The sequence below is a fragment of the Penicillium nucicola genome (assembly GCF_028828085.1).
Source record: "Penicillium nucicola strain IBT 29836 chromosome Unknown utg000006l, whole genome shotgun sequence".
In the NCBI taxonomy this organism is placed as follows: domain Eukaryota; kingdom Fungi; phylum Ascomycota; class Eurotiomycetes; order Eurotiales; family Aspergillaceae; genus Penicillium; species Penicillium nucicola.
The window spans coordinates 801,805-814,173 of record NW_026643130.1 but is presented as its reverse complement, the minus strand read 5'-3'; the positions used below and the strand labels follow the sequence as shown (position 1 = coordinate 814,173).

The following is a 12,369-nucleotide window of genomic DNA, read 5'->3' as shown; positions in this document are numbered from 1 at the left end:
GATTCCTTAATGCCTGAAACCAAGACTGCGGATTGTCCACGGGACATCCGCGGAGAACTTCCATTTAAAGTAAATTCCCTCGGATCTCCCGCGGATTTAAGCCTCAATATATATTTGGAGTTACAGTCAGACTTATAAAAGAGACAGTCCATCTCTATAAATAATAATTATAAACCCAAAGTTCTTTCTCCATTCTTCAAGAGAAACAGAAAAGCACCATGTCTCAAAAAATCGCCCTGGTCGTCTGCAGCACCAGAGAGCCTCGACTGAACCCGTTCATCGCTCGCTACGTCCTGGAAATCATCTCACGCCAGAGCTGCGAGGAAACTCTCGAATTACTCGATATCAGCGAGCAAGGCCTCCCTCTATACAACGAGCCCGCTATTCCATCGTTCCTTCCGGAGGCCGATCCCACGCCCCATTATATCCACCAACACACGCAAGCTTGGTCCGCCAAGGTTCGCCAGTATAGCGCGTTCATCTTTATCACGCCTCAGTATAACTGGAGCATTCCAGCCAGTTTGAAGAATGCATTGGATTATTTGTACTATGAATGGAAAGGCAAGCCTGCTGCTATTGTGACCTACGGGGGTAGAGGAGGTGGCAAGGCGGCTGATCATTTGAGTGGGATTCTTCAAGGATTGCATATGAATGCAGTCTCAGCGACTCCTGGGCTTACTGTGAAGTCGTCGACTATGGAGTCTTTGGAAGGAGATCAGATTGGTGCTGAAGATAAGGGGAGGTGGAGGGCAAGTGGCGCTGAAGAGCAGATCTCTTCTATGTTTTCGGAGTTGTTAGAGAAGGTTCATGGCAATTAGAATGTTATCCGTCAATTAGAATATATTTTATTTCACCATCTGGCTTAGTTATAAAGTGATTCTGATACACATTCAGCGTACGATAAGCAGTAGATGGTCCATTCAATACACAGGACTTTATCGGAATCAAGGTACAACTTGACTTTGTACACAGCTTCAAATATAATGGACGAGCCTATATATCAGAAAAAGAAAATTGTTCTTGCTCATGTTCTTCTCTAAATAGTCAATCATCAACCATCTTGTTCATCTTTTTCCGTACAAATTCCTCCATATCACGTCTTTCCTCCATAGTCAACAATGCGACCCGATCCTCCAGAGTGCCCTCTCCGAAAAACCTCCTATCAATCCGAGCCCAGTAAACAACATCAAAAGCCCAGCTCCGTCTAGCCGCATAACTAACCCAGAAATCCCCACTTCCCCAACTCTCTCGCATAAACCCAGAGAGCCGATTCGCTTCCCCAATCACACCGCGCGCAATATCAGCATCCTCCCGTATAACCATCGCTTCTAGCCAGACCTCCAGCTGCTGCTCATATAACCGCGCCCAGTCGTTCAAACCTTTATCCCAGTACTCCGGCCGTTCAAGAAGTAACCAACAAGGCGGGGCATAGACAAAGTCCGCAGGCGCGGCGTATGAGAACTCCCAATCAATCGCACCACAGATCTTATAATCAAAATTGGAGTTAGCAAGAATATTTGCAGGCCGGAGATCATCACAGTATAGCTTAAAAGGCCCACCCTCAAACCGACAGAGTCGTTTTTCGCGCGCAAGCTTCCGGAACAAACAGCGTGCAATATATTTCATCCGACAATCCTCTGCCGAGTCCACAGCATCGTGTTCCTGCGATGATAGATGCACCATATGCAGTTCAGCGAGAGCGAGGAAATATTCCGACCCGCTTGTGAATGTCCGTTGAGGTAGATCTGCCCGCGCGACGCCCCCCACCTGAACGAGTTCGTTCATATTGATGCTGAGCGGCCGATGCTTGACAACCCACTCGTTATCAAGGTCATTGGTCTCATTATTAGAAATGCATCCGATAGCATTGAATGAAAACTTTGCAACTTGCAACATCAATCCCGCCATATCACTGTACACGGATCGAAGCCTGGGCGGCGAAATATCCGGATCTAGAATTGGTCGATCTTCAAGAAGCAGACCGGGTGTATTCAGCGCATCTACCAAATCGGCGTTATTTTCAATGTACTCCATGATGATGAATGGGCCGAGTTGGCCGGGACTTTGGTCGGTCATGCCATAATGCAGGATATGCGGGACGCGAATGTCAGTGTGCCGTTCGAGAAAGCGCATGACCGACACTTCGCGCTGGACCTTTTCTTCGGGGAAGACTGAATATCCGGGTATTGGGAGGCGGATGACTGTAGATGCGCCGTCGACGAAGCGAAGCCGGATGACCATGTTGAAGGCACCCTTTTGGGGTGGGAAGAGCTGATGTGCGATGCCTTCGCGATGCTGCTGGATCAAGTTTATCACTTCATTTATTGTGGCTTGGTTGAAAAGCTTGCTTTTCCAGGATGCTAGTAATTCGTCGCCTTTGTCCCAGAGGACTTCGTCGAAGAACATTAGCTTGCCCTTGTAGATCGGGGGTAACGAGGTTGGTCGCATTCTTGTGGACTGCAAGGAAAGGGGAAAGAGATGAAAATTTCCCCGCGATGTGCAAGGATTTGGCCGCTCAGACGAGAATATTCAAGTGTTGCCTGGGTTAATGCCCAAGTCCTGAGGTGTCTGTTTTAAGCTTAGCTTTAGTCTTGTGGGGCCGTGAGGGGCACTGGACTGTATACTCGTCTGTGGATTTGGCATTGATCTGCTCTATAGGCCTTGACAATACCCCTTGCGACACTGTATATGCTTTGTGATGGTCTGAATTAGGCTAGCAATGTATTTAGTCAAGTATGTGATTGAAGTGTTTCTCATGAATGGAAATATACGGCCTCCACACATCTGCACCAGCAAGTCTTTATTCAGAACCAGAACCAGGGAGATTCGAGAGGCTGCAAGAAAGAGAATAGTGACCAAGATTCTCGCTGGATTTGTATTCAAGGTTTTATCCCTACTTTTTCTTTAGCCCATCTTACAATCTCATCTGACTCCTCATTCTTTACAATGCACTCAGAGAGATTCATCACGATAGTCTGTCCAGCCACCCTCGCCCACCACATCTCTTCAAGACGGCCAAACAGAGCCCCCCAGCATATATAGACAAGCAATGCCAACGGCTCTTCCTTTTCGACTTGTTCCACAAATCTTTCGCCAGCCATAACAATCCAAGGAACAACCATGCCTTCCGCCATAGCACATCGCTCTAGCATCTCAACAGCGTGAATATAAATATCTTGCAAGACCGACGGCTCATCATGACAGAGCTTCTTCAATGTTGAAGGAAGGATCACTTCAGATGTCGAAGAATACATCTGTTCGATGCCCAAGTACGGCGTGATAACAAGCTTGAATGGCCCCGAATCAAGAGAAGGGCGAGCTTGGTCAATGACAGAGTGAATGCCTTTCACAAACTGAAAAAGGGAGGATAAATCAGTGGGCACTTTTCTCCCACTACTCGCACCACCACGGGAATGAGTTTCAAGTGACGGAAAAACAACCGTGCAAGCCATCATTAGCACAGAGCATGCGAAAAGCGCGTCACAGTTGGCCGCTGAGATGTCTTCAAGCGCGGTACGGAAGGCTGGCACTGCGCTGCTTTGATATTGTAGTGCATCGCTGAGGTGGATTATTTTTTCTTCATTGGCGGCTGAAAGCTCAGTGGCCAGATGTAGGGATGTGAGGGCTAGCAATGCATCCATTAAAAATTCATGCTGTAACGCTTGTTGCACCACATATGTCTGAAAAGTTTCACTCAATAGTTGCGAGAAACTATGACATGTTTTCAAAGTCCAGTGATGCATCAGCTGCAATTCTCTATTTCGTTTTGTTGGAGTGAAAGGACTTTTTGGTTTCTCGTCAACATGTTCGGCATTAGTGATTTCAGAGGGAATTTCAACCATAGGTGTTATAGACTTCCTTTTGGATGAGGACTCTTTCTCTTCATATCGCATAGTCCAACGGGACTGTCGAAAGATATTATGGGCATATTCACATTCTGCATTTCGTGCCTTGCAAGTCCCACAGGGGGGACCCTTTTCATCACATCTTATTCGTCGTCTCTTGCATCTTTTACACCCATCCCGAGATTTAGTGTGAGGACGTCTTTGGGGCATATCAGACGACAATAAATTATGAGCATAAAGTTGCAGATGAAGGAAGTTAGTGATATAGCCAAGGAGTGTTGTTAATGACAACCCACAAGCGGGCGGTGAAGTTGCCGAATTGATATCCATCCCATAGGGATCTCTTACTGGTTACAAATGTAAGGCAACTTTCCCACCCATTTTCCCTCAATAGCCTCATTAAATACCCATCTTGCAACACTAGATCTACTGATCCAAGTCTTATCTAGTCCACTCCCGAGATGAGTCGCCTCAACCGGCGCCTCTTCACCATTAGTAAGTCCACCAACCCGGAACAATCCCCACTGGATATCTTCACTCGAGGTAGAAATAGTCTTTCCAATAGCAATCATCTCTTGATATTGACCCGCACTGAAGAGCTTCATGAACCAGCCCCCACAGCGCCATTTGAATGTCTCAATGTCCGACTTATCTCGAAAAGATGGCGTGCAAAGGATGAGAACGCGGTTGATGTTCTGCGAGGCAAGTTTCGGGACGAGGATCTTGTATCCGTCTGCAAGAGGCTACGAAGTAAGGATTCAGTAAATAAGAACGTTGAGAGGATTGGTGATTACTCACTGTCCCACTCGCTCCGACTGCTGGACCAGCAAAAGAGACAAACATGTCTGCGCCGCATTTTGCAATATTGTCAAGGTCGGATTCGACTTCAAGTGAACCTTCAATTACTTGTGTCGCTTTGTTGCGGATGCTCTCCGGAGCCCTTGAGGCATTTCGGAGGAAAAGCGTAAGTTCATGACCTTCATTCAGAGCGAGATCACAAAATTGGCGGCCAATGGCACCTATCCAGGTTAGACACTTTCACGTAAACCTGAGTGAAAACAATCATACCTGAAGCTCCCAGAACGAGAAAATGCATGAGAGTCTGAATGAAAGATTTGAAACTGAACTTTGCGGACGTCTCGAATCTATAAGAAAGACGCTTGATCGCCAAGCATGGGACCCACCCGAATACGCTTTGTGTCCCAAAAGGGTAATTTGTACGCAGCTGATCTTTACTCGTCAGGACTGTCCAAGTATACGGGGTTGTAACTCTTGAATGCAAGCTGTATACTATGTAGAGCCAGCGCTCACATCGGGAACCCACCCAATCTCTTCTATGGCCCATCTTATCCACAGCCGATGCTCTCCATCCAAAAGCATATAAATCCCCTTTATCAGGTGAACTGCCCATCCTTCTATCCACCAATGCTTCTCAAGGTCTTTCACCAAAATGGCATAGAAAGCAAGCACACACAATGCCCCGTTATCTCCCCTCTTCAGAAGCCCCAGGTACGCATCGCTAATCTCGAAAAGCCATTCATAGAATCCGCGCAATTTATCCTGATCCTTGAAATTCCGACCAAAGAAGAATGAGTAACTTCGACTTAATGCCACAACTGTCTCCTGCAGAGTGGCTTGCTGTTCTAAATTATTCGGAATCTCCGCACATATCCTGTCCTTCAACTCCGTGAGAACCGGGGATTCGTCGGGAGTATGCGTCTTCCAATAATCCAAGCTTCCCCATGTACTTCGAAATATCAAAGATACAGGCGAAGAGAAGACGGAAGCCTCCGCCATTACAACTGTATCGATGCCTCGAATGAGATATAACCATTCCGGAATGGCGCCGTTGCCGAAAATCAGTGCATCCTCTTCTTGAATTGGTCGCGCCAGGCTGTAATAGAGTGTTAAGACCCCGAAGACGAAGAGTGGTGTGCAGTTTTGTGGCGTCACCATGGATATCAACGGTAAGGCTTTTGATAATGATGCCGAATGCCGTTCAATGGCGTAAGCGAGCAGAGAATGTCTCCGCCCGGTGTTGTAGCGCGCGATGTGGAGGGCTGCGAGGGCGAAAATCCCGTCCAGTATGTAATCTGTAGTAAATCCCATTTGGGGAATCATTACACGCCATAGTTCTCGGATATTGGGATCCGGAGATAATGTGGCGAAGGTTGAAACTGTGAAGTGGTGGAGGAGCTCGAGCTTTAAGGTCTCTGAGTGAGGGACTATCGATGTCGGAGTTTCTGTCTGCAGGAAACTACAATGCAGTCCCTTCTTCATACAATGAAGGCATGAGGGATGTTTCTCATCACACTAAAGACCGTTTAGTCTGCGGTTAAGGGTGGTATACGTATACCAGAGGAGTGGGCGAATACCTTGATCTTGCGAGAACGGCATGTTTGACAGCCGGTGCGGGATTTACTGTGGTATTTCCGGCTACCGGTAGGTCTGGACGACATTTTTAGGAAGAGATTAATCTGTTTTGCGCATATCCCGTTTCACCGAAGATGTCCAAGAGATGTAAACGAAAAGAACGAGGGAGCGAGGAAGAGCGAGAGGATTTGATTGGCTGAGACCCACACCACACGAGACATCAGTCTGATCGGATGTCTGGATTTTTGGAACAATGAGCCAGCGCCGAGGAATCATAGGTTCTTTCAGCCTGGCTTTTGCTTGAAATCATGCTTCACTATCATGTAATTGGCTCAGGGCATGTGGGTGTTCTGAGCAAACTAACCGAGCTGACCGAACTAAACGAAAAGGCCGAATGTATTACCCCTGGACAGCGCCGTCGACCTTTAAATAGAGATTTCTGGCTTGAATTCAGACCAGAAACGACTATTGCTTCTCAGAGCCAATTCCGCGTATCCGAGAAACACGATGTCTCAAGGCACGGAGTTCATTCGCTTCGCAAGTAAGACAATTCTTTCTTTGGTTATAGATCTCAATGCTAAAGCCCGTCAGGCAAAAACGAAAGAAGATATATTATGCGACATGCCCTCGGATTCTACAATGCCTTAACACTGACTGGTCTCTACACGCTATCCGACGCGGGCTCGTTCGATGCAAACAATCTCAACAACTTCATCCCAGCCTTGAAACATTGCATTGCCACGCATCCCATTCTGAGTGCAGCAATTGAAGGGCAAAATACCGAGAATCCAAGTTTCATTCGGCCTGACTACCTGGATCTTCGAAACCACTTGCACCTCCTTGATACGCTCGCAACTTCAACATCCTCTTCGGCCAAGCACAAGGATGACCAAGAGTTGCATTTGATCACACAAGTGACAAAGCAGATACACGATCAACCTTTTCTTCAAGTGAATCAGAAACCTCCTTGGAAAGTCTTCATTGTGCCTCTTGTCGATGAATCCACACTGGTTCACCGAGTCTACATCATCTTTGCATATTCCCACTCTCACGGTGATGGAAGGTCAGGTCTGGAATTCCATAGAACCCTCTTAGAGGGTCTCAAAACCGCGCAGGAGTTATACGACTTGGAATATCTCTATCAAACCTCAACCTCTGCAATGTCTCTTCCACCGCCATTAGAGGAAGCAGCCAACCTGACCATCACCTGGCGATACCTCTTCCTCAATGTCTTTGGCGATTACATCCCCAACGCCCTCAACAACCTTCTTAATCTCCAATCTCCCGTGAACAAACCCCACGCCGCCAATGCGTGGACAGGAAAGGCAATGAGCTACGACAAATTCAACTTCCACACCGGGTCTGAACTACTCTTAGTCAAGAACGATCAACTAAATGCGATCTTGAGCATGTGCCGACAAAAGGGAGTGAAATTTACTGGCTTTTTCAACCATCTCGTCGTGCACATCTTGCAGAGTCTCCTTCCACACGTTGGAAATGGAAACGTACCTACTCAAACTCTTCTTGGCCAGATCGTCGTCGATCTTCGACCCCTGCTTCCGGCTTATACTGCAAACGAGAATCAAATGATAAACAGCGTTACGGCGCTGTACGTCTCTGCACCGTCCACCTCATCGGACTGGAACACGGCGTTCAATCTCAAACATGACCCTGCATTCTGGGAGGATGCGCGCAGGACCACGGATCAACTTGCCGAATGCGCAAGTACCCTTGTCGACCAACCGATCGGGCTTCTGAGATACCTGGGCTCATTTCGGGATTGGTTCCTCGGGAAAGTGGGTATGAGTCGGGATTCCTCGTATGAGATTAGCAATGCGGTTGTGTTTGATCCGCATGCGCGATCTATTGATTTGTCCACTACCACGGACCCGAGGAAGTGGGATATTGAGCGCGTGTTGTTTTCGCAGCCGGCTAATGTAACGGGAAGCCCTTTGAACTTTCAGATAGTTACGAGGAGAGGTGGTGATATGGTTATTACTCTGAATTGGCAGCTGGGTGTTCTCGGTGTCTCTGACGAAGCGGTGCTTGCCCGGAAGATTCTAGACAAGGCTCGTGATTTGATGTCTGAGATTTGCTGTGGTTGCCCTGCGTCCTGCATTCATTGTGATCGATAGAATTAAATAGAGGGGGGTGATGGGCGACTAAATAACGAATAGTATAGTGTGAAAGCTGAATTTCAATATACACATGTTCAGTTCCCTTGTGTATGACACATTCTCAAACAAGTGGTTCATCCCAACCAGCTAGTTACTATAAAGAATAGAGGTATATGAGATCTCCTCACTAAATCAGTAATAATATTGCGTCTATTATGTCCCATTCTAAAATTAGAATAACACGCATTCCAAGAGGGCTTTTGCGGTTCGCCCTAAAATGATCTATACTCCTTTTTGGTAGAACTACAGCACTTCCTACTAGCTACATAGCCCCGGATATAAGTTGCATACGATCTGGAGTGGTGTAGAGCTCTTCATTCGGATAGGGCGGGGTTAGCCCGGTGGTTCCCTTAGACGCAAGACTACTGTATACCCTGTTTCAGCTGGTTGGCCTTCTACTTGCCACGCGAGATATAAGCTTGCAATACCGGCGCTAAAACTGCCGAGTATCATCTAGTGCTTATTTGCAACCACGAACCGGGGAGACTGGAAGTATTTTTCAAACGCCTACCTCTGTCCATGTTTCAGCATGACCCGGGCGCCCACTGCGGCAGATGATATTTATTCTCTCTAACCAGTGTCCAGTAGAAATCGATAGCGTCTCGTCTGAAAAGCAATATTGGTGAAATGGAATATTTTTATACTGGGCGCGTAAGATGAAACTTAGCGTGAAGCAACCAGGGGGGAGGGTTTGACCCCCATTCAGCCTCGCGAGACTTGAAAGTACATAGTGACTCCGGTTCCTTTATCAGGAGATGGTTATAAAATCCCATAGATCCAGGACAACTGCAATAGTCAACATGCAATTCATGAATCTTCTCGACTTTGTCTTTCCCAAATCGATATACTATCACATCTTTCTGGCCTTTCGGGGCGGATTGAAACAATCAACTTAAATTCGGTTTTGCAACTTGCTCTCTTCGCCATTCAAAGATGACGGGTCATCATCACCACTCAAGGCATCAGCCAAGTCGCCACCCGAGACATCACTCGAGGCATCACTCGAGACATCAACCGACCCATCAATCAAAACATCATCCAAGACCGTCAGCCCCCACAAAACCTTCCATATATGATCAACCCAGGAACATAAGTCTAAGTTACCAGGAAATGTACGCAATCTCCATACCCAGGCGCAAAATCAATCTCGAACTCTGCACGTTGACTAACCTGCCACCTCGAAGCCATGTTGAGAATCGTTATGTTAGGACACCCCAGCTAGCATATCAGCCCCAACGCAGTCACAGAGGGTACGACCACAGCGACCATTCTAATCACAGACATCATCGTGATCACAACTCGCATCATGGTAGAACTAGAGCAGCTGTGGCAGGTGGAGTGGCTGGAGCAGGGGCGTATGGGGGATATGAAGCGTATAAGTCATATAACTCTCAGCCATCTGATGACGACTGTTGTGACAGTTGTTGTGATTCAGGCGATGGGTGTTGTGGATGTTGTGAGTGTTGTGATTGTTGTGGTGGCTGGTGTTGTTGAAATGCTGAGATGGAAGGATGGACCTTTCATACCTACCAAGGAGTAATATTTAACTGTTCATTTAGTTATCCGGTGGCATATCTACCGGTTGTTTCAGTCTGGTGCTCCTCTTTTTGTCCTATATCATTAGCTCTTTGCCTTCATATTTCTCAATCCGCCATAGTTTCGTTTGGTCATCTCTATTGAGTCCTCAGAAATCATGACTGGCCTGTTTCTAGAGACACTAAGACTTCGGGGGATGTCGTGTGATAGACCAGAACCCTGTAGAGATGAAATTGCTTCTCTCTCTTTCTTTCTCTCCTTAGTTCTTTCTTATCCGCAATATCATTACATACATTGCGTCTTCTCTTGCCCTGCTATCTAGAGCATGCAATGACCAACGACACATGGCTGTAAGTTGAGTCAAATCCACGAAACACTCATCGAGATAAAAAGGAACTGCATTCTATGTAATATTTCACTTAGGTATCATAACACGAACCTAGAGTCCCCCGTCATCAAGCAATCTAATCCAATACAGCACCAGGCATCACCTAGAACGGCTGAACGGTACGCTGAAACCTAGGCGGCTGCCTAGAAAACTTCTCCGGCTCATCTCTAGCACCCTGCTTCCAATAATCAAACTCCATCCAAGCATTCTCAGGCATCTGTGCCTCAGTAGCCTCCAAGAAATCACCGAGATCAGGGCAAAGCGGGACGACGCCCGTTTCAAGAACATACTGATCCCAGAGCTTGAGGAGCTGTTTCAGTTTATCCGGGTTTGATTCTGACAAGTCGTGGATTTCACCGGGATCGTTGACGAGGTTGTACAGCTGCCATTTCTCTGGGCCCTTGGGCTTGGGGATGAAGACGATTTTCCAATCTGCGCAGCGGAGAGCGGCTCTGCCGCATGTTTCCCAGCCTTGGATGAAATCTTTGGGGTGGATGCGTTCTGCTTGGCCGATCGCCCAGGGGTGGAAACTTTTTCCGCGCATCTCGACTACTTCGCGGCCTTGGTAGGTTGGGGCTGGGTGTTTCAGGCCTGCCATGTCGAGGATTGAGGGGGCTAGGTCCATGACAGTTGCAAATTGGTCGGTTATGCCGCCCTTGCCGGTTGCTACATCGACTGGGTTGATGTTGAAGTTTTGAGGGAAGCGGCAGGTGAATGGGACGCGGACCCCGCCTTCGGTTGTGTAGGCTTTGTATAAGCGTGATGGGGCTGTGGCAGCCTGGGCCCAGCGTGGACCATACCAGATGAATGAGTTGCCGTTGCCAAGATTGTCGAGGCTGTTGTCGTAGTATTTCTGGAGGTGGGGCATGACGCCGTTTTGAACCATTGGGTAGGCTTCGTAGGCTGCGCCTTCAGCTCCGTTGTCGGACATGAAGCAAACGAATGTGTTGTCTAGCTCGTCGATGGAGCGGAGGTACTCCACTACCTTGCCCACGTTGGAATCAATGCATTCAACCATACCAGCGAAGACCTCCATGGCTACTGCGGACTTCTTCTTCTCTTCGGCTGAGTACTCTTCCCAGGGCTTGACTTCCTCAGCCTGAACGGGGTGTGGCTCAACATCATCGCGGATCATCCCAAGCTCTTTCAGGCGCTGTAGACGCTTCTGGCGGAGAACATCTGGACCCTCATCATAGACACCCCGGTAGTGATCGATGTACTCGCGCGGGGCCTGGAGCGGCCAGTGCGGCGCTGTGAAGGGGAGGTATCCGAAGAAGGGACGGTCTCCATTGCCATCAGGGCCATCACTTCCACCGCTCTCCTTCCATTCCTTCAGATAATCCACCATTTTATCACCATAGCCATCAGAGGAGTACCACCCTTCAGGAAGTTTGCGCACATACTCGCCGTCCTCCATATGCAGAGCAATGTAACTGGCTTCGATAAAAGTAGGGATCTGATCTTTATCCTTCAATTCAGGCTCATAAGCATAATGGTTTGAGCAAGCAGGTAAATGGGCGAATGATCGCTCAAACCCGCGCTTGGACGGTGAACGCTCTGGCGTCAGACCCAAGTGCCATTTCCCCGACATAATTGTATGGTATCCACCATCACGCAGCATCTCGGGGAGTGCCACGACCCGCTCATTGAGGTATCCTTCGTAACCGGGCATACCACGCTGTGGGGCGGTGCTCATGGCCGAACCCTTGGGTCCGTTTTGACCAGAGATGTTGGTCCATTCAATTAGGTTGCCCAGGCCTGCAATATGGTGGTCTGTTCCTGTCATGATCATGGCACGTGTTGGACTAAATTGTCAGTCCGCGGTCAGTCTTGCTTGGGTAGCTAATGCTTACGAGCATGCAGCAGCAGCATGGAAGTCTGTAAATCGTAGACCTTCCTCGGCGATCTTGTCAATGTTTGGAGTGCGAATTTCGCCGCCGAAGCAGCCCACATCAGAGAAGCCTAGATCATCGGCGACAATCACCAAGAAATTGGGACGTTTGGGAGCCATTGTCAAGACGTGAGGCAAGGAGAGAAATCGAGAGAGCAA

At 48.0% G+C, this 12,369-nt stretch overlaps 9 protein-coding genes across 9 annotated transcripts; 3 read left to right on the top strand and 6 right to left on the bottom strand.

The window, feature by feature from the left end:
- Positions 1 to 218: 218 nt before the first annotated feature.
- On the top strand, positions 219 to 818 carry N7511_006318 (flavin-dependent quinone reductase; the record flags this gene model as incomplete). Its single annotated transcript, XM_057128695.1, has 1 exon — positions 219 to 818. One exon carries the CDS (start codon positions 219 to 221, stop codon positions 816 to 818), a length of 600 nt encoding a protein of 199 aa, XP_056983251.1.
- Positions 819 to 1,044: 226 nt separating this feature from the next.
- N7511_006317 (uncharacterized protein) lies at positions 1,045 to 2,448 on the bottom strand (the record flags this gene model as incomplete). The annotated part of the gene is made up of 1 exon (XM_057128694.1): positions 1,045 to 2,448. The coding sequence occupies one exon, from the start codon at positions 2,446 to 2,448 to the stop codon at positions 1,045 to 1,047; it is 1,404 nt and encodes a 467-aa protein (XP_056983250.1).
- Positions 2,449 to 2,879: 431 nt separating this feature from the next.
- On the bottom strand, positions 2,880 to 3,641 carry N7511_006316 (uncharacterized protein; the record flags this gene model as incomplete). The annotated part of the gene is made up of 1 exon (XM_057128693.1): positions 2,880 to 3,641. The coding sequence occupies one exon, from the start codon at positions 3,639 to 3,641 to the stop codon at positions 2,880 to 2,882; it is 762 nt and encodes a 253-aa protein (XP_056983249.1).
- A 548-nt stretch (positions 3,642 to 4,189) lies between these two features.
- N7511_006315 (NAD(P)-dependent oxidoreductase) lies at positions 4,190 to 4,941 on the bottom strand (the record flags this gene model as incomplete). Its single annotated transcript, XM_057128692.1, has 3 exons — positions 4,190 to 4,588; positions 4,644 to 4,864; positions 4,914 to 4,941. 3 exons carry the CDS (start codon positions 4,939 to 4,941, stop codon positions 4,190 to 4,192), a joined length of 648 nt encoding a protein of 215 aa, XP_056983248.1.
- Positions 4,942 to 5,135: 194 nt separating this feature from the next.
- N7511_006314 (Zn(II)2Cys6 transcription factor domain-containing protein) lies at positions 5,136 to 6,304 on the bottom strand (the record flags this gene model as incomplete). The annotated part of the gene is made up of 2 exons (XM_057128691.1): positions 5,136 to 6,158; positions 6,221 to 6,304. 2 exons carry the CDS (start codon positions 6,302 to 6,304, stop codon positions 5,136 to 5,138), a joined length of 1,107 nt encoding a protein of 368 aa, XP_056983247.1.
- Positions 6,305 to 6,725: 421 nt separating this feature from the next.
- Positions 6,726 to 8,353, top strand: N7511_006313 (alcohol acetyltransferase; the record flags this gene model as incomplete). Its single annotated transcript, XM_057128690.1, has 2 exons — positions 6,726 to 6,759; positions 6,810 to 8,353. 2 exons carry the CDS (start codon positions 6,726 to 6,728, stop codon positions 8,351 to 8,353), a joined length of 1,578 nt encoding a protein of 525 aa, XP_056983246.1.
- A 934-nt stretch (positions 8,354 to 9,287) lies between these two features.
- N7511_006312 (uncharacterized protein) lies at positions 9,288 to 9,583 on the bottom strand (the record flags this gene model as incomplete). The annotated part of the gene is made up of 2 exons (XM_057128689.1): positions 9,288 to 9,458; positions 9,566 to 9,583. 2 exons carry the CDS (start codon positions 9,581 to 9,583, stop codon positions 9,288 to 9,290), a joined length of 189 nt encoding a protein of 62 aa, XP_056983245.1.
- Positions 9,584 to 9,701: 118 nt separating this feature from the next.
- N7511_006311 (uncharacterized protein) lies at positions 9,702 to 9,935 on the top strand (the record flags this gene model as incomplete). Its single annotated transcript, XM_057128688.1, has 1 exon — positions 9,702 to 9,935. The coding sequence occupies one exon, from the start codon at positions 9,702 to 9,704 to the stop codon at positions 9,933 to 9,935; it is 234 nt and encodes a 77-aa protein (XP_056983244.1).
- A 487-nt stretch (positions 9,936 to 10,422) lies between these two features.
- N7511_006310 (arylsulfatase) lies at positions 10,423 to 12,330 on the bottom strand (the record flags this gene model as incomplete). The annotated part of the gene is made up of 2 exons (XM_057128687.1): positions 10,423 to 12,124; positions 12,173 to 12,330. The coding sequence occupies 2 exons, from the start codon at positions 12,328 to 12,330 to the stop codon at positions 10,423 to 10,425; spliced, it is 1,860 nt and encodes a 619-aa protein (XP_056983243.1).
- Between the last annotated feature and the right edge of the window lie 39 nt (positions 12,331 to 12,369).